Source organism: Enhydra lutris, unplaced genomic scaffold (assembly GCF_002288905.1).
Source record: "Enhydra lutris kenyoni isolate GAN:26980312 unplaced genomic scaffold, ASM228890v2 scaffoldscaffold5, whole genome shotgun sequence".
NCBI classification, from domain to species: Eukaryota; Metazoa; Chordata; class Mammalia; order Carnivora; family Mustelidae; genus Enhydra; species Enhydra lutris.
This window is the reverse complement of record NW_019154089.1, coordinates 27,934,368-27,952,388: the sequence shown is the minus strand read 5'-3', so window position 1 is coordinate 27,952,388 and position 18,021 is coordinate 27,934,368. Positions and strand designations below refer to the sequence as shown.

The 18,021-nt window shown below is 37.2% G+C and overlaps 1 protein-coding gene across 2 annotated transcripts; it reads right to left on the bottom strand.

The window, feature by feature from the left end:
• Positions 1 to 1,158: 1,158 nt before the first annotated feature.
• Positions 1,159 to 17,438, bottom strand: LOC111141221 (SLU7 homolog, splicing factor). 2 transcript variants are annotated; one of them, XM_022493632.1, is made up of 16 exons: positions 17,322 to 17,438; positions 14,829 to 15,014; positions 13,402 to 13,555; positions 12,985 to 13,065; positions 12,532 to 12,696; positions 11,567 to 11,635; positions 8,087 to 8,134; positions 7,767 to 7,898; positions 7,402 to 7,499; positions 7,164 to 7,231; positions 6,890 to 7,029; positions 5,857 to 6,018; positions 3,803 to 3,907; positions 3,583 to 3,654; positions 3,355 to 3,471; positions 1,159 to 2,728 (listed from the first exon to the last, which is right to left on the bottom strand). In XM_022493632.1, the coding sequence occupies exons 2-16, from the start codon at positions 14,996 to 14,998 to the stop codon at positions 2,549 to 2,551; spliced, it is 1,761 nt and encodes a 586-aa protein (XP_022349340.1). In that variant the 5' UTR covers positions 14,999 to 15,014; positions 17,322 to 17,438; the 3' UTR covers positions 1,159 to 2,548. The 2 variants fall into 2 exon arrangements, with proteins under 2 accessions (XP_022349340.1, XP_022349341.1); XM_022493633.1 differs by having other exon boundaries at positions 3,355 to 3,654; positions 17,322 to 17,437.
• Positions 17,439 to 18,021: the final 583 nt, after the last annotated feature.

Here is an 18,021-nt window from a genome sequence, read left to right as displayed (position 1 = left end):
ATACTCAGAGTGAAGAGCGTCTAGAGCTTGTGTCTTCTTGTCCACGCGTCACCTCTTTCCATAAATTAGAGCGTGAGGATGAATTTCCTCAGAATCATCACTTTAGAGAAAAGAGCTTCAATTTTAAAATTCATTTTAACATGATCTTAAAATTATAAATACGTATTAGAGAGATTTTATTTTTAAAAGATTTTATTTTTTTGACAGATCACAAGTAGGCAGAGAGGGCAGGGGGGTGAAGTAAGCTCCCTGCTGAGCAGAGAGCCCCATGCAGGACTCGATCCCAGGACCCTGGGACGATGACCTGAGCCGAAGGCAGCAGCTTAACCCACTGAGCCTCCCAGGCACTGTTAGAGAGATTTTATAGGAAAAATCCCAAAGCAGAAACTAGAAAACGTTGCTGAAAGAAATTCAAGCATAAACCTCCTGCTAGTTGGGGGTGGCGGTGGAGGGGGTACTTCCTTCCAGAATTGTTACAAACTTAATGAAAGAACGATTTATTCATTTTTGTATAGTCAGTATTGTAGAAACATGCCACAAGGTTGGGGAAAGGGGCACTATCAAAGAATGTGGGACAGATGCATCATTATCAGGTGTTGAGGGTGAACCTGGCCAACTGAGGCCTGCAAAAGACCAGTCTTCCTGGTCCAGAAAGCAGGGTCTTAAATACTAGAGACAGGAGTAGGATTTACGAGTCAGAGATACTTGGCTTTATGTCCTGGCCCTAACACTTTTAACTGTCAGGACTTGAGCAAGCTACCTGGAATTGTTAAGCCCATGTGCTTTTTGTAAGATAGATAGGGGCATTATCCATTACACCATGAAGTTCTTTTTGCAGAGGTAACATACAAAAAATTACAGTACAGTTTCAGCACTCAAAAGGCAGCTATTATTAATAAACACAAAGTTCTCATAATGAATAATGTTCCAGGTATTATCTTTGTTTTCCAAAATGGAGAAATAAGACACGAGTTCAGATATTATAGAAGTCTTCCTAAAATCAGTAAATTAGATTTCACTGAAGAGGGAACAGAGAGCCAGAAAAGTCGACACATTTTTTGAGTTAAAGGATCCTGAAATTTTCTAATTCAAAATCCCTTGCCATAAACTACTTTTCTGCCAAATATTTGAAATAATACTATAAACCACTCAGTTAAGTATTCTCAATTATATATCTTTATTAACAAAAGATAAATAAAATACAAAATAGACATTGTCAGACTTTATGTTGAATCACTCCATATTATGGTAGGAGTATGAAAACGTAAGTCACTGACTTTCTTGAAATAGGGAAGAATGAGCTCTCTTTGCATTGCTGTTTGAACTTCGTACTAGTACTAGTCTGAATCTAGCTACGGTATCCATAGTACTTGACAATTTGATTGTTACTCTCACCAGCACAATTTCTTAGATGGTAACTTAATGTGGTGTCCTAGTGGGTTTTGGTAGCTTAGAAGCCAGTGAGCTGTTAAAAGCCAATTACTTATGTCAGGGTTTGAAACAGGCTGTTTTCATGATCCCACTCTCACTGTATTATCTTCACAATGTTCTTAGAAGAGGCCTGAGGATCATGGTAGTCTCAGTTATTAATAGCCCTATAAGCTATCCTTGTAATTCTCTTAAAAAACCTTCAATTTCAGGTTTTGTTTTCTGTAATTTTTATACAATTACAAGCAATTTTTGCTTTCTGTAAAGATTAGGTACAATGGATACTCTACAATCTTCTAAAATTTAATATTCATGATCATTACATAAAGGCAATCACAATTAAAACAACAAATAGTACCACAAACCATACTCTATGATAGAGGAAAGGGTTTCTGTGTCTAAAGGCTCATGTCCAGAATGGTAAAAGACCTAGTACTGATCAGTGACTCGAAGATAACAAAAGAGTTATTTTTCCATTCAAAGACTAATCCATTTAGTTCTGGGTATAAAGTATAAGGAAATACTTTAAAAATCAAAATTTTATAACCAAATAGAAAACAGAATTATTACTATACAGACTGAAATGGGGGATAAAGTAATACATATATTCTAAAGGTTTCCTTTCAGTAACCCAACTTATTTTTAGCTTTAGACCAGGAAAACCTTAGAAGGCAAAAACAAACGATACTCAAATAACTACAACCATAGTTACTAGTAATTTGAAAAAACAAAACCGTGATTTTGAGAAAGAGTAACTCATCTGCCTTTAAAATGTGTACTAGCACTAGATAAAGGGCCATAAGAATTGAGGAAATAAAGTTAGAGACTTAATAAATGTTGAGTAGAAGATGTTCTTGTTAGGTAGAGAGCCAAGGCCTCTTTGCACATCACCTAATATAAAACTGGAAGTAAAATCAAAATATACACTTAATGTACTTCCTCTTTGTTTTTGTTTCTTCAGTGTGTAAAGAAATGAATTTGCTATGAGACTTCCGGAGTCTTTATTAAAGTCAGGCAGCAAGAGTAGTAGTCATGGGTTTTTCCATCTACAATCATCAGCAAGAAGCTGAAAAGAATGTATCAGCTGTGTCTATCTTGGGTGACTGTCTATAACTAGTTACTACTGTCCAAGGAAGGAAGCCATGGGGTCATCTGGCCTCTGACGTTTCATTCTATAGGCTTCCATTTCCTCTTCAGTGGGTTCCCGAGTTTCATATATGCTGTTGTAAGGCCGCTTCCTCTCATCAATTTGCATGATCTCCTTGACATGAAGAAGGCGGGCCTCCTCTGCATTCAGTGCCTATAGTGAGAGGAAAAACATGAGAACCACAGCTCTACATCAGATGTCTTCTGTTCTAAAGTAGCAGAATACCAAAAGACCCGACTGAATATAAATTGTCATATCAAAAACCTAGATTTTCCAAAAGAGCTTAAAGTGTCAGCCCTCCTACTGTCAAGCTGTAACTAATCACTACTTGGCTGATACAGTATTTTCATATAGCACAAAACATTCTACCACATTTTCAATGTTAAAAAAAAATTTACTTAATAACAAAGATTCAATGATATTGATTTCACTAACAGAAGTCCACAACTGCTGCTTCTGGTGGAAACTACCATTCTGACTTTTCCCAAGGACTTGTTGAAACTTACAAATTATAGACCTAAAAGGCAGTTCTTTCTGGGCAGTCAATACCTCTAAAATAACAGCTTTAAAAGCACATTTCTTCAGTATGTTAGTAATTTTTATCAAACATTCAAGAAACAGGGAATACTGAGATCCACAAAAATCTCCTTTTGCACCCTAGACCTGATACAAGGTAACCTAAACAAATCACCCAGACTTGGGCTTATTTCCTCATTTCTTAAGGTTGCCACAAGTAAAGATTACTGTCATCACTTTGACTATTTAGAGTTCACAGAGACCTTTTTCAATTTTTCATGTTTCTTTTCTTCATCATCACTATCTGAACTGCTCTTTCGATGCTTCTTTTTCTTCTTCTTTTTCTTCTTTTTATCTTCTTTTAGTTTTTCCTGATGCATCTGACAGGGACGGTTAAAATATATAGTGTTATTAATGCAAAAACAAAGCTCCGGCACAAATTTTAAAGTCAGCCTTCCAGGACTTAATTCAGGACAAATGATTAGACTTACCTCCATGAGGGTTTGAGGTTTTTTCACAGGTTCTTCTCCAGTTATATCGTTTATAATACATTCCTCTGAATTCTGTGGGAAAATATATTTGACTTATCATAGTTACTAATCACTGAAAAAAAAGTTAACATTTGAAACATGAGAAAACATACTTAATACAGATTCTGACTTAAGAGCTTTGGTTGTGTTACAGTTTAAGAACTAGAGGACAATTACTTACAGCAATCTCCTTGCCAGCTTCTCCAGTGCAATAGGAATACTTGAAAAAAGAGTGACAGCATTTGTATCCCCATCGGCCTTCTTTCCAGTAAGATCCCCAGATATGCTGCAGAGAGAGAGTTGTTACTTAAAAAGGAAACTGAAACTAGGGATTCTCATATACTGTTGATATGAGTACCAAATAATACAGCCCTTTAAAAGGTAATTTGGGAGGAAAACTATGGGGATTCCACGGCAAGCTAATAGGGAAACGGTGGCCTGACCTCAGGTGTAAGAAGCAGCCATTAAATTAAAATGGTCTCGCTTTCCATTCCCAAAACTATAAAAAAAAATTTAGGATTATCTGATTTCTCTTCAAAAATTAAGAACTGGGAAATTCTGGGCCCACATTCCCACTTGGCAAGAACTGGCTGTTGGTGACCAGTGGATGTCCCTTTTATTTTTTTAAAAAGATTTTTACTTATTTGACAGAGAGACAGCGAGAGGGAACATAAGCAGAGGGAATGGGAGAGGAAGAAGCAGGCCAGCAGGGAGCCTGATGTGGGACTTGATCCCAGAACCCTGGGATCATGACCTGAGCTGAAGGCAGACGTTTAATGACTGAGCCACCCAGGTGCCCTGGATACCCCTTTTAGACAGGATTTGTGTTCTGTGTGTGTGTGCCTGGCTCATTTTGCTCATATACATTTAGTGGCCTGGCTCCTATAGCTAGTTCAGTTTTTGACCTGACTTTGACAATTGTAGTTTGAGTACTTCAAGAGTATAGCAAATAACATATGTTTTATGATGTGAGACAGTAGAATTCATCATAAAAAGTATGAATTAGGGACGCCTGGGTGGCTCAGTTGGTTAAGCAGCTGCCTTCGGCTCAGGTCATGATCCCAGCGTCCTGGGATCGAGTCCCACATTGGGCTCCTTGCTCATCAGGGAGCCTGCTTCACCTCTGCCTCTGCCTGCCATTCTGTCTGCCTGTGCTTGCTCTCTCTCCCTCTCTCTCTCTGACAAATAAATAAATAAAATCTTTAAAAAAAAAAAGTATGAATTATGAATTTTCTGTGTCACAAATGTTGTCATAATTTTGAACTTATAACTATCAAGCCTTTAGCTCTGAATTCCTGTTTATAGGAAATGCAGAAGATAGAGGAATAAATCCTATATCACTAGGAATCAGTCAAATACACAATATGAACACAGTTTAAAAAATAATTGGCCTCATCTGTTTAAGAGTTGCCATCATGAAAAAAGGGAGATATGACAGAAGAAGATAAAGAAAAAGAGATACAACAACCAAAATGAACTCTGATTGGATTCTGACGCAAGACAAAAACAAGCCACCTCTTTAAAGACATTTTTGTGTATATTTTAGTAATGTGATTAAGAACCAGAGATTAGATGATATGAAGGAGTTGTGTCAATTTTTAAAGTGTGATAGTTATGGAGGGGAATATCCCTGATTTTAGAAGACGCATGATACAGTTTCTATGGGTGAAATGTCATAGTATCTGTGATTTTCAAATGTTTTAGTTAAAAAAATATAAATTTTATATATATATTATATTCACATGCATATACACACACGCGTGCATGTACACGTCCCAAAGCATATATACCAACATGCAAAAATTTTCTGAATCTAAGTAGTAGCTATGTGGACGAACATAATAGTATTCTTCCACATTTTTTGTATTTTTGGAAAAATTTCATAAAACAAAATTAAAATGTTGGGACGCCTGGGTGGCTCAGTGGGTTAAGCCGCTGCCTTCGGCTCAGGTCATGATCCCGGGGTCCTGGGATCGAGTCCCGCATCGGGCTCCTTGCTCGGCGGAGAGCCTGCCTCTCTCTCCGCCTCTCTCTCTACCTCTGCCTGCCTCTCTGCCTGCTTGTGTGCTTTCTCTCTCTCTTTCTAACAAATAAATAAAATCTTAAAAAAAAAAAAAATTAAAATGTAAAAAAAAAAGAAAAGCACAACAATGATTTGCTACTGTTGTAGTAAGAAAATATGACCCAGAGCAAAATGCTAACAAGGACACCAAATAGTTCTGGTTTAGCACATACTGTGTGATTGTGGATCTTCACATCCTCCTCATACTTAGAGCAGGCGACAGCCCTCTCCTGTCCTTTGATGACTGTTCCATGTCTTGAATACTCCACATAGTCTTCAGTCTGAGCTAAAAGCAATTCAGCTGGAGGGGCATCCAAGTGTTCCTGGCCACCATACTAAAAGAACAGCGAACATTATTAAATACATTTTACAGCAAAGATTCACATTCTAATCTCTATTGATGGGGTTTATTTCCAATCAGAAACATTAAAGGAATAATCATTATGGCCTTTGTTATGCAAAATACAGTAAAAAAAAAAAAAAAGCCACAAAAATCTTAGAGGGAAATAAAAGATGTCTCCAGCTGCTATTCATCTTTTGAGTGTGTAGATTACAAAATGGCCATTAATTCCTTTTATTCTCGTATGCATGCCCATTTGCCACATGACTTTGCTACTCTTCCCCTCAAGAGACAGCTTCTCCAACCTCTGAATCTGGGCCTGGCCATGTTACTTGTTCAGGCCTGTGGGAAACTGGCAAATGCGATGCAAGCAAAGCCCTGAAGAGCACTCATGCACTGGGGCATCATGCTTTTTGTTACTAGTCTCTGGTACCGAGAATGCCTGCTGAAGCTGGACTGGCCTACTACAGGGTAAGAGCTCACATGGGGCAGAGATGAGCTGTTACAGAGGTGGGCTCTTAGGATAATTAGCCTGCTAACTGCTAGAGACCGGAATGAGACCATTCTAGATCATCCAGCTTCAGATGAGCAGGCCCAGACCAGGAGACCCAGCTGACATACAAAATTGTGAGAAATAACAAATGTTTAAACTACTAAGTTTTTCCATAGTTTGTTTTGCTGCAAAAGCTTCCTGATATGGATATACCGATAATGTATACAGTTGATCAAGTTAATAGGAGGGTAGAACTAGTTCTAACGAACTAAAAGAGCCTCTCTGTGTGTTGTATTCCACATGTAAATCAAATGGTGAACTGGTCATTTCTCGTTAATGAACATTCTTTTCTTTGCATTCTGATCAAAATTACCTTTTCCAAGATGCTTTCTTTCTGCTGTTCTTTGAAGTCTTCTTTTTTGACTTTGAAGGACTTGTACAGCAGCTCTAGTTTTGTAGGATCAGCCTGTAGATGCACTTCAGATCCCTTGTCATAGGCTTCCCAAGCAAACACTACAATAATCAAAAGCATCTTAATGAGTTCTCAGCTATATTTATTGCATACTTATTGAAAACAAGCTTCTAAAAATGCCACCAAATTTCTTTAGAGCGGATATAAAATACCTTGACATAGAGTAAACACTTACACTGTGTCTGAGCCATTGAAATGGTGTCTCCTGTGTATCTTACAAAGTTATCCCCTGCATAGCTCACTCTGTAAACACAAGTTAAAAAACAAATTGCTTCAGAAATTGCTTTCTTTAAGGAAAGTTCATTCTTTTCTGACCCAGCCACATATGTTGTTCATTTTAACTCAGATTCAGTTTTACAATTAAAAATGCTCCTCCCCCACCATGAAATCTATACATTTAACTTGATACTTACTCATCTGGATTCTTCCCTGCGTTGGCATAGGGATTCTCTCTCATCGCTCTAGTTTTGGGATCATAGTAAGCAGAATTTGGATCTAAATTCCGCAAATACTAGAAGGGAAAATGTTTTAAGACTGCATTAATGTTTACGTCTGTCAAAAAAAGATTTCAGCAGACTAGGCGGAGGTATTAATCATGATCAATTACATGTGTGTATGCATTGGTGGGGTACAGATGAAGAGGAAAAAACAGAATGATACTTAATCTTGGAATGATAGACTATATCAACCCATACAGTGCTCAGATACCAGATGAGTAGACAAAATCTGGGGTGGGAAGACACTTTTTTGGTGTATATGTTGAGTTGGCAAAGCTTACTTTTGCAATATCTTCTCGAATCCTGAGATTCCGGACAGTAATTCGCCTCTTAGAGTCAAAGTTCTGCCCAGGCATGTCAATATCGTCTGCATATTTATCTTCATCCTCATCTTCACTATTATGATCTTTTTCCTGAAGGAAGGGGAAAGAAGGAAAAACAAATTATAAGAAAAAAACAGCAACATCTAGTTCCTGTTTTCCCTTTAACCAAACTCTTATTTACTTATATTTCTTAAAGCTATTATTATTATTGTTATTGTTATTAGCAGTCAGAAACTGAAAAATTTAATGTATACCCAGACAGGGCACATATTTATTACCGTCTGAGAATTTGGTTCCTCTTCTCCCCACTGGTGTTTTGGAGAATTCTGCATCATTCAAGAAGAAAAAAAATTTGTAATTTTATTCCATTGAATCTACTGATTATTTAACACTTTAAATATATAGGTAAAATATCATAAATTAAATCTAGCTGAACAAATCCTCCTATTTCTCATTGTAATCAGCATGTAAATTCTGAATACCAGTATGTCACTGTGAATAATTTTATCAGACTGTCTACAAAGCCAGAAAATTTCTAGAGAATTTTCAGTGATACAGGATTATAATTGCACAAAGGTAGGAAGGACATTAAAATGACCAATGTATCCAATATATATTCATTTCTTATATGTTAACCTTCAGGCATATACCATTTTTGCCAAGCCTCACTGGAGTTTTTCTATCAAGTCTAAAAAGAAAATGTTACTAGAATCATGTAATAAGTATCTTTAGAGCCAAAACAACTTTTGCAAAATCACGCAATGAGGAATCTACTCAAATGATACAATACTGTAATTTTTTTTTGAAGATTTTATTTATTTATTTGACAGAGAGAGAGAGATCACAGGTAGCCAGAGAGGCAGGCAGAGAGGGGGGAAGCAGGCTCCCTGCCGAGCAGAGAGCCGGATGCAGGGCTGGATCCCAGGACCCTGGGATCATGACCTGAGCGGAAGGCAGAGGCTTTAACCCAATGAGCCACCCAGGCGCTGCATGACATTAAAATTTTAAATAAAAATACTCACTGCATCAATTACACATTAAGGAATTTGTCCTAAGGGAATATGTCAATTATATAAATCAATTATATAAAGTGGTATGTAAAACAATGTTATTTACAGTGTTGTATATAGTATCAAAAATCTGGGAAAAGTCAAATTAATAATAGACAATTGTTACATAAATTACTGCACTCAGTGAATACTGAACATCCATTAGAAGTGATTTTATCCAATTTGCAGGAAAAAAACAGAATTTGCTCCTCTTTTTTTTGCAGTTATTGTTAAAAAAAGGTGAGAGAAAGGTGGGAATAATATTATTTGTTTTTGTTTGTGAAACTCTGAAAGGATCCACAAGAAAAATAAAACAGATTATGGCAGGGTGAGGTTTAGAGATAAGGTAGATGGAGGCCAGGATGGGAGACTTTTTGCTGCATATCTTCTTAATAGATAACTGCACACCTTGAGTTTTGAACCATGTGAATATAAAAATAGGTCTATAATGACAGAGAAAACATGAGTTCACTGCACTATATATTAATTGAAAGAGTAGGTGATAAATAAGTATGTAAAGATGAAATCCATGTTAAAAACGTGTTATAATTACACACATATAGATACATGTGGGGAGGCGGAGTGGGCCCTGGAAAGGCCTACTTCAAAAGGTTAGTAATTAACATAAAAGATACTTATTTTCTTCTTTATAATTTTCTATTTTTTCACTGAGTATGTACTATTTTCAGCATCAGAAATATATATATATATTTCTACTAACATAATATATATATATTTTATATTTTATATTTTATGTATGGTCCAATGTGGGGCTTGAACTCACAACCCTGAGATCAAAAGTTGCACATTCTATTGACTAAGCCAGCCAGGCACCCCAGAAATGTTTTTTATTCCCACAAGTTGCTAGTTCAACAAAAAACATTTATACTGCCATACAAAAAGTTCAATCTCTATAGTAGACTATTCTACTGCACGTAATTAATATTAATATCCAAGTACTGAAGTGGGCACAAATCATCAGTCTCCTATACACATTTAAGTATGCTTACCGGCAAAATAAATTAGACCAGATTACAACAAACAATAGAGAATATAGTAGAACAAGAGAAACAGCATGTTTTCTTTTCCAGAGCTGGTAATAGTAACAGCTTCTAATTATCAAGTGTTTACTTACATTGTGATATGATGCTAGGCCTCCTAGGCAGTAGGTGGTGGTGTCTCTACTTGAGATGATAAACAGGCTCAGAGAAATAAATTACTTTTTCTGTGACCACCTAACTGGCCAGGGACAGAGCTGTATTTTGATATCACTCTGTTAACCTGTGCTGTGAACTTTCCTGCCAGGTGGCCTCAGTGACTGCTCAGTTGGTGATTACTTAGGTCTGTTTGTAACTCATATTTGCTGAGTCCCTTTTAGGAATTTAAACTCCAAATGTTTTACTTATTATTTATGTGTGCCATCAATTTGTTAAAAAGAAAACCTTTACTAAGCACAGTATGCATTAACTATTAAGCTGTCATGAATAAAAAATTGGCAATACAGCTTTACTATAGATTTTTTTTTACTCAGCTATAAAATTACTATAGTTATTATGGAAAATGTAGAAGATACTAGTAAAAATACCAAGAAAAATTTACTAATTCTACAGTGAATGAGAATCAGTATTCTGGTTTTTTTTCCTATGTGATATTACAATATTTTTTTCATATGTTATTTAAATCTAAGTGTTATCCATTGTTGTTACAAGTGTTGATAAAAGTCATTTAAGAACTATGCAACATTCTATTATACAGATGCAGGACAGTTTACTTCACCAACTCCTTACTCCTGTTTAGGCTATTTCAATTTCTTGCCATTTTAAAAAGTGTTACAATGAATATCTTTGCATATGTGGTCTTTTTTTCTGATTACTAGGAAATTCTTTAGGATAAAAGGACCTACTAGTGATCCGAAGGGGCACGTGCACCCGAATGTTTATAGCAGCAATGTCTACAATAGCCAAACTATGGAAAGAACCTAGATGTCCATCAACAGACGAATGGATAAAGAAGATGTGGTATATATACACAATGGAATACTATGCAGCCATCAAAAGAAATGAAATCTTGCCATTTGCGACGACGTGGATGGAACTAGAGGGTATCATGCTTAGCGAAATAAGTCAATCGAAGAAAGACAACTATCATATGATCTCCCTGATATGAGGGAGAGGAGATGCAACATGGGGGGTTAAGGGGGTAGGAGAAGAGTAAATGAAACAAGATGGGATTGGGAGGGAGACAAACCATAAGTGACTCTTAATCTCACAAAACAAACTGAGGGTTAATGGGGGGAGGGGGTTGGGGGGGGTGGGATTATGGACATTGGGGAGGGTATGTGCTATGGTGAGTGCTGTGAAGTGTGTAAACCTGGCGATTCACAGACCTGTACCCCTGGGGATAAAAAGATATCATATGTTTAAAAAAAATAAAATTAAAAAAAAAAAAAAAAAAAAAAAAAGGACCTACTGACTTAATTCCAGAAAATGTATATAAATATCTTATGGCAATATTCTTTCCAAAATGACTGCATCAAAGTATGTTCCCATGAATGTTATAGAAGTGCCAGTTTTAGTCTTTCCCCTCAATAGTACTTCTCTCTTCCTAAGTCTTTCCTAACTAGACAGATATAAAATGAATTCTTGTTTTGATTTTCATTTTTTGTTTACTAAGAGTTTAATGTTTTTATGGACCATTTTTATTACTTACAGCCTGTTCCACTAATTTTCCCGAGGCTAATTCCTCTTGGAGTTTCTGGGCTTTCAGGGTTCGTTTTGCCTAACAAAAAAGGAAACATGAAATTTACTTTACAACATTCAAATGAACATTTAATTTTTATATACTTAAAATTAATAAATTTATTGTTTCCAGAAAGGTCAATAAACAAGGTCATCTCTTTGAGATTTCTTGTAACTCTAGATGTATAATTTCTAAATAACAGGATTTACAAACTCCTGTTCGAGTCAGGCATTAATATAAACTAAGCGAAAAAGCACTAGTGATTAAACTGCAAAGAACAGGCCCTATCCAAAAGGGGCAGCTGTCACCTGGCCCCAGATCACTGATGTTTGCCTGATAGGCCCAGGATTACCACATATTCCACTGTTCAAGAATAGATGAAATTTACATTATATAAATCCCGTGATTTTTAAATGTAAACTCTACGTAAGGAAAAAAAAGCAGCATTACTGTGGATTTGAAGGAATGGGGGAAAGCTGATAAAATCGTAACAAAAAAACCTGAAGTTGAATTAAAATAAAATTCAATTTTCTGATATGTGTTATCTTGTTCTCCTTTCACTTTTCTCAAACGCTATGTGAGACATCTGTAAAACAGGCCCAGACAAGATGCAGTGTGTGGGGCCGGGAAAGAGTTCATAACCTTAAAAATCCAAAAGCCCTAGATACTAATCCGTTCTCATGCTTCCAATATCTTCTGCAGCCTCAGTTAGGGAGTTAAATAAAAAATACAAGAATCAAGTAAGAAGAAACTGCTGCCACTACGGTTAGCACACTTTATTTTCACTCTTCTCTTCTATCAGACCTACTACTACTATAATAAAAACGCCACCATTTTTATATTGCTCGAACACTCAAAAACAGAGTCGCTTAATCAATGATATAGCAAAATGTACATTCTTTAAGGAGTGTGGGAAAGCAGGGAACTTTGCTCACCAGATCAACTTTGGCATATTCTTCCACAATTTTCATGTGTTCCTCTGGGTTGTAGCCATTCCACCGGTCCCTCTTCCCATCATAGTCAAACATCAGCTGAGGCTGGACATGTTCATCTGGAGCTATATTAGTACCTGTAAATTTTGCTCCAACTCGCCTAGGTCTCTGGGAAATAGAATAAAATCAAACCTTTCCCCAAGTTCCTGTAGCCTAGAGGAAAATTTCAGGAAACCTTTACAAAGCAAGCATAAACATACCATGGGAGTTTGTGGTCTGTTCAATTATAAGTTACTCTCCCAGCAGAAAATTATGATGGTGCTAAACTAATCTCACTCAAATTTTTATTTAACTTGTACCAAAATTTAGGTAACTTTAGAAAAATAGAATTAAGCTCTTTGATAGGAAAAAAGAGACTCTCTGACAAGTTTCTAGAATTCTCAAAGATGAACTTACCTCAAAGCAGTCTTTCTTTTTGTGTGTCATGGCCCCACAATTTTCACATGCCCCCTTGCGGTACTTAGTAGTTATGGAATTCTGTAAATGGATATAAAGAAAACCAAAATGTTTTATTTCTGAAGAAGTTAGAAATAATTTTGGTTCTCATTACTATATTGTCTAGTGAAGTGACTGACTCATTAAGAGTAAAACTACTTAAAGTCTCCATACTTTTATAAATGAGAAAGTTTAAGTATTTTAGCAACATAAAATGTAGAAAAGAAAACACAGAAACAAAAGTAGTATGTATTGTAAATTTTAATTCCAGGTAAAAGGTTCTATATTCTGATATAACTTGATTAAAGGTTCTTAAATTAAGTTCTTAAAATAAAATCTCCATTTTCATAAGGATATATATAAAAGTTGCTCACATACCTCTTTTACACCTCTCTTGTACCATTCTCCAGATGAGCTGTATTGCTTCTGTTTCTCTGGTTGTGGTCTCTGGTGCTTTAAAGTAGGTCTTTTTGACGGATCGATATACCATGGCACTGAAGAAATATACTGAGGTATATGAGGGTTGATGTCTCTGTAATTAAAAAAAATATATTTTTTAAGAATAAAGTTTGTGGAGGCGCCTAGGTGGTTCAGTGGGTTAAGCCTCTGCCATCGGCTCAGGTCATGATCTCAGGGTCTTGGGATCAAGCCTGCATCAGGCTCTCTGCTCAGCAGGGAGCCTACTTCCCTCTCTCTCTCTCTGCCTGCCTCTCTGCCTACTTGTGATCTCTCTGTCAAATAAATTTAAAAAAAAAGAAAAAAGGAATAAAGTTAAAAAAAAAAAAAGAATAAAGTTTGAGGGGTGCCTGGTGGTTCAGTCGTTAACCGACTGCCTTCGGCTCAGGTCATGATCCCAGGGTCTGGGATCAAGGCCTGCATTGGGCTCCCTGCTGGGTGGGAAGCCTGCTTCTCCCTCTCCCACTCCCCCTCCTTGTGTTCCCTCTCTCGCTGTGTCTCTCTCTCCATCAATTAAATAAAAATCTTTAAAGAAAAAAAAAAAAGTTTAAAAATAATTGGTATTACAATTACAAAGGTAGCCTATACAGATTGTAAAAAGAGAGATAAAAAGTGTAGTGCGGGGGCGGGAGGAGAATATGCTTGATATCTCTATAATATAGAAAACAAAACAAAACAAAACAAAAAAACCTGAAGATAAGGAATGTAATTTGTTTTAAAGATTTTATTTATTTATTTGACAGAGAGAGAAGTGACAAGTAGGCAGAGCAGTAGGCAGAGAGAGGGGAAAGCAGGCTCTCCGCTAAGCAGAGAGCCCGATGGAGGGTTCGATCCCAGGACCTTGAGATCATGACCTGAGCAGAAGGCGAGGCCTAACCCACTGAGCCACCCAGGTGCCCCAAGGAATGTAATTTATTTTAGAGTGAAAACATTTCCAATATAGCAACTAAGAGTAGTGATAGAACTGAAGTCAGGAAAGAGATAAGAAAAATAGGGATATATGTTAGTAGATAAAACTTATACAAGATCAAGAAGCTAGTTAATAATGCCTAGAGTTGATTAAAATAATCATGTAGACACATTATTTAGAGATGTGGAGCTATCAACCAGAAAAACTCAAAATAGAAAGATTTAAAAGTAGTCACTTTTGCAGAGTGGGACAGGGAGTGGGAAGACTTGAAAGGGATGACTGCTGTTCATTAGAAGTTCTTGAATGCATTTCTATTATTAAATCTTACATATACAAATCTGATAAAATAGTAAAAACTGTCAAAGCAAAACATGAGAAATTACTAAGTAAACATAAATTTGAATTTTTAATGAACAGATCATGCAAACAATGTACTTACTTTCCTTCTTCATCAACTTCTGCTGGAGCATTACCCAGTTTTCGCTGTTCTTCTAGCTCCTTCTTCTTTCTCCAGTCCTCTCTGGTCATCTTCTTTGGTTCCTCTAGACTCATTTCTTTGGACCCCGACAGGGGGGCCGCATTAACTGCATCTACAGCTGCAGCTGACATGGTTATCTGGACCCCTCTATGAAAAGAAATATATATATATTAGTATAAACTAGGCCCTCATGAGTTCATTAGTGAAATTATCAAAAGTACACCCTAATAACACATACTGCAGTCTCATTTATACATAGTATTTCATATGTTCTTAAAGTATCTGTGAGGGAAAGGTCTCTTTCCTTTCTACAAAAAGTCTCTATGTACTGTCTGCAGTTCCTTCCTCAACTCTAATTTACAAATGGAGAGAAGCATACACGTGTACTTTTCTTTTTTATTTAAAAAAAATTTATTTGGCAGAGAGAGAGACAGAGAGATCACAAGTAGGCAGAGAGGCAGGCAGAGAGAGGGGGGGAATCAGACTCCCTGCTGAGCAGAGAGCCCGATGCAGGGCTCGATCCCTGGATCCTGAGATCATGACCCGAGCCGAAGGCAGAGGCTTTAACCCACTGAGCCACCCAGGCATCCTGCATACACGTGTACTTAAAATTTCATAAGACTCTTTCTCTCATTAACACTCCTGAATCTCTCTATGTATGTCTCAGGCTTTTCTAGCATGTTAACCATACATGAGTAAACAGTGTCCTATTTTCCTTAAAGATGAAATGCCTGAAGAATTATCTATATCCATTCTCTATCTTCCCATCTTCTACTTCCTTCCACAGTCACTCTAATTTAGCTTCCCCCCCCCATCTCTCTGAAGAGTTAGCACGAAGTCATCAAGGATCAATGTGCTAAATCCACTAGATATTTTTCAGTTCTCTTCCTTCCCCTTTTTAAAATATTTTATTTTAAAGATTTTATTTATTTATTTTGGAGGGAGAGCATGAGCAGGGAAAAGGGCAGAGGGAGAAGCAGACTCTAGGGAGCCTGACATGGGGCTTTATCCCAGGACCCAGGGATCATGACCTGAGCCAAAAGCAGACACTTAACCAACTGAGCCACGCAGGTGACCCAAGATTTACTTATTTTAGAGGGAAAGAGAGCATGCATGTGGGTATGGGGGGGTGGGCAGAGGGAGAGATAGAGAAGCGGACTCCCTGCTGAGTGCGAAGCTGGACAGACTGTGGCTCAATCCCACCACCCTGAGATGACAACATCAGCTGAAATCAAGAGTTGGGTGCTCAACCAATGGAGCCACCCAGGTACCCCTGTTCCTTCCTTCTTGAAACATTCGTATCTCTTGGCTTAAGTAACACTATTATCTCTTGGTTTTTCTTGAATCTCTCCTGCTGCTCCTGTCTTCTTGACAAGTTCCTCTGTTTCTGCCTATTTAATTTTGGATTCCACAAGGCTAGTCTCTTTCATCACTCTGGACTCCATCAGCAGAAAGCTCATCCATTTCTAAGGCTTTAATAGGCACTATATACCACTGTTGGTTCTCCAACCTATTTCTCCTCTCTAGATCTTTTATCTGTGCTTCAGATACATATATCCCAACTGCTTACTTCACAGCATCTCCATTTAGAGCATCTTAGAGACACCTGAACTAAACAAATCTTAATTCAAATTCATGAGCGTCTCCATGGAATGGCATCTCCATTCACTGTTTCCTCTCTTAATGAAAAATACCACTCATACCTTTACATATATGTTCCAGCTAATCTCCATAAATATTTCATCACTATTGCTTTTTTGGCCTTCTGAATAGCATTCAGATTTATTTACTTCTATTCTCAATGCTAACATTTTAATATAAATTATTACTTTTCCCTCCTTATTGGTCTCCTGTCCTTCTTTCCAATCAGTTCTCCAAACTGCAGTGTTATTTTTTCAGAACATAAATTTGATTATGTCATATCCCAATACACAAGCCTAAAATCTCAATACGGGGCAAAGATAAATACAATGCCAGCCTCATACATCACTTTAAAGAGTTCCAGTAGTCATATTAAGATAGTAAAAAGCAGGCAAAATTACTTTACAATATTTTAACTTAATCCAATATAGCCAACATATTATTTTAACATGCAATGAACATAAGAAAAAATAAAGTAAATCTTTAAAATCTGATACAAATTTTACACGTATTCAGACAAGCCATATATCAAGTGCTCAGGAGCCCCAAGTAGCTAATAGCTGGGAAGTTAAACTCCAATAACATCTCATAGCTGTTACTCTAAAAACCATTAAAAAGACACAGTCCTGGTTTGGCTTGGCACCAGTATAGTAGTGTCGGAGGCCTAGGACGGTTCCCAATCCCCGTTCTCTCCTCGACCTGGAATTCATCACTTCTGTAAGGATGTGTCTAAGAAATAGGAGCCTTTGTCCTACTTCCCAGAGTTTTCCAGCTTCATCTCCTCCCGATCCCCAAATTCCCACATTTTCTTACCCAGTCGGGCCACAGGCCACCCCGAAATCACCCGACAAAAATGAAGTCAATCCGTCAATGTTTACTTCCTGCCTTTCAGTTCTCTCCCCGCAGCCACTGCGGTAGTTTCCGGGCGAGCGACACATGCGCACTAACATGGAGGCGGCCGGAGCGGGGGGCGGGGATGTCCTAGGCTCCCACGCGATGTTGTTATCGCGAGATCTCGAGTGCGTCTTTATTTACCTCGGGAAAGAGGAGGTTAGTTTGAGTAGATGCTTTTGTGTTCCCAGAGTTTGTACTGTTGTTTCTTTTAGACTCGGAGAGCCTTAGGATGTGTTTTTTTTTTTGTTGTTTTTTGTTTGTTTTTTTGAAGTACCGAGAACGGACAACAGCTTAAGGCTCTCTACGGAACTATGAAATGAATGGGGAACATCGTGACATATTAATTAAAAAAAAAAAACAGTTAAAACTAGCGTTAATTAGGCAGATACTGTGTAACACTTTGGAGACGTGGTGAGCAAAAAGAGTATTTCTTAGAAATTACATCATACAGAGTGAAACACTAAAATGATTTTTCAAGTAATTTAGTTGTAAAAAGTCTCTGTGAAAGGAATACCAGATGCTATGAGAACGTCAGGCACTATTTGGTAATTGTGACATTCTGCACCGAAGTGATCTCGCGTTTTATCATAGGAAAAGAAATAGTACAAAACAATTTCTA

Coding starts and splice junctions, on each gene's coding strand:
- LOC111141221 (XM_022493633.1), bottom strand. CDS start 14,998: ATGTCAGCTGCAGCTGTAGATGCAGTTAATGCGGCCCCCCTGTCGGGG. Junction 12,697..12,984: donor AAAAGAAAGACTGCTTTGAG/GTAAGTTCATCT, acceptor TCTATTTCCCAG/AGACCTAGGCGAGTTGGAGC. Junction 7,030..7,163: donor TTCAATGGCTCAGACACAGT/GTAAGTGTTTAC, acceptor TGATTATTGTAG/TGTTTGCTTGGGAAGCCTAT.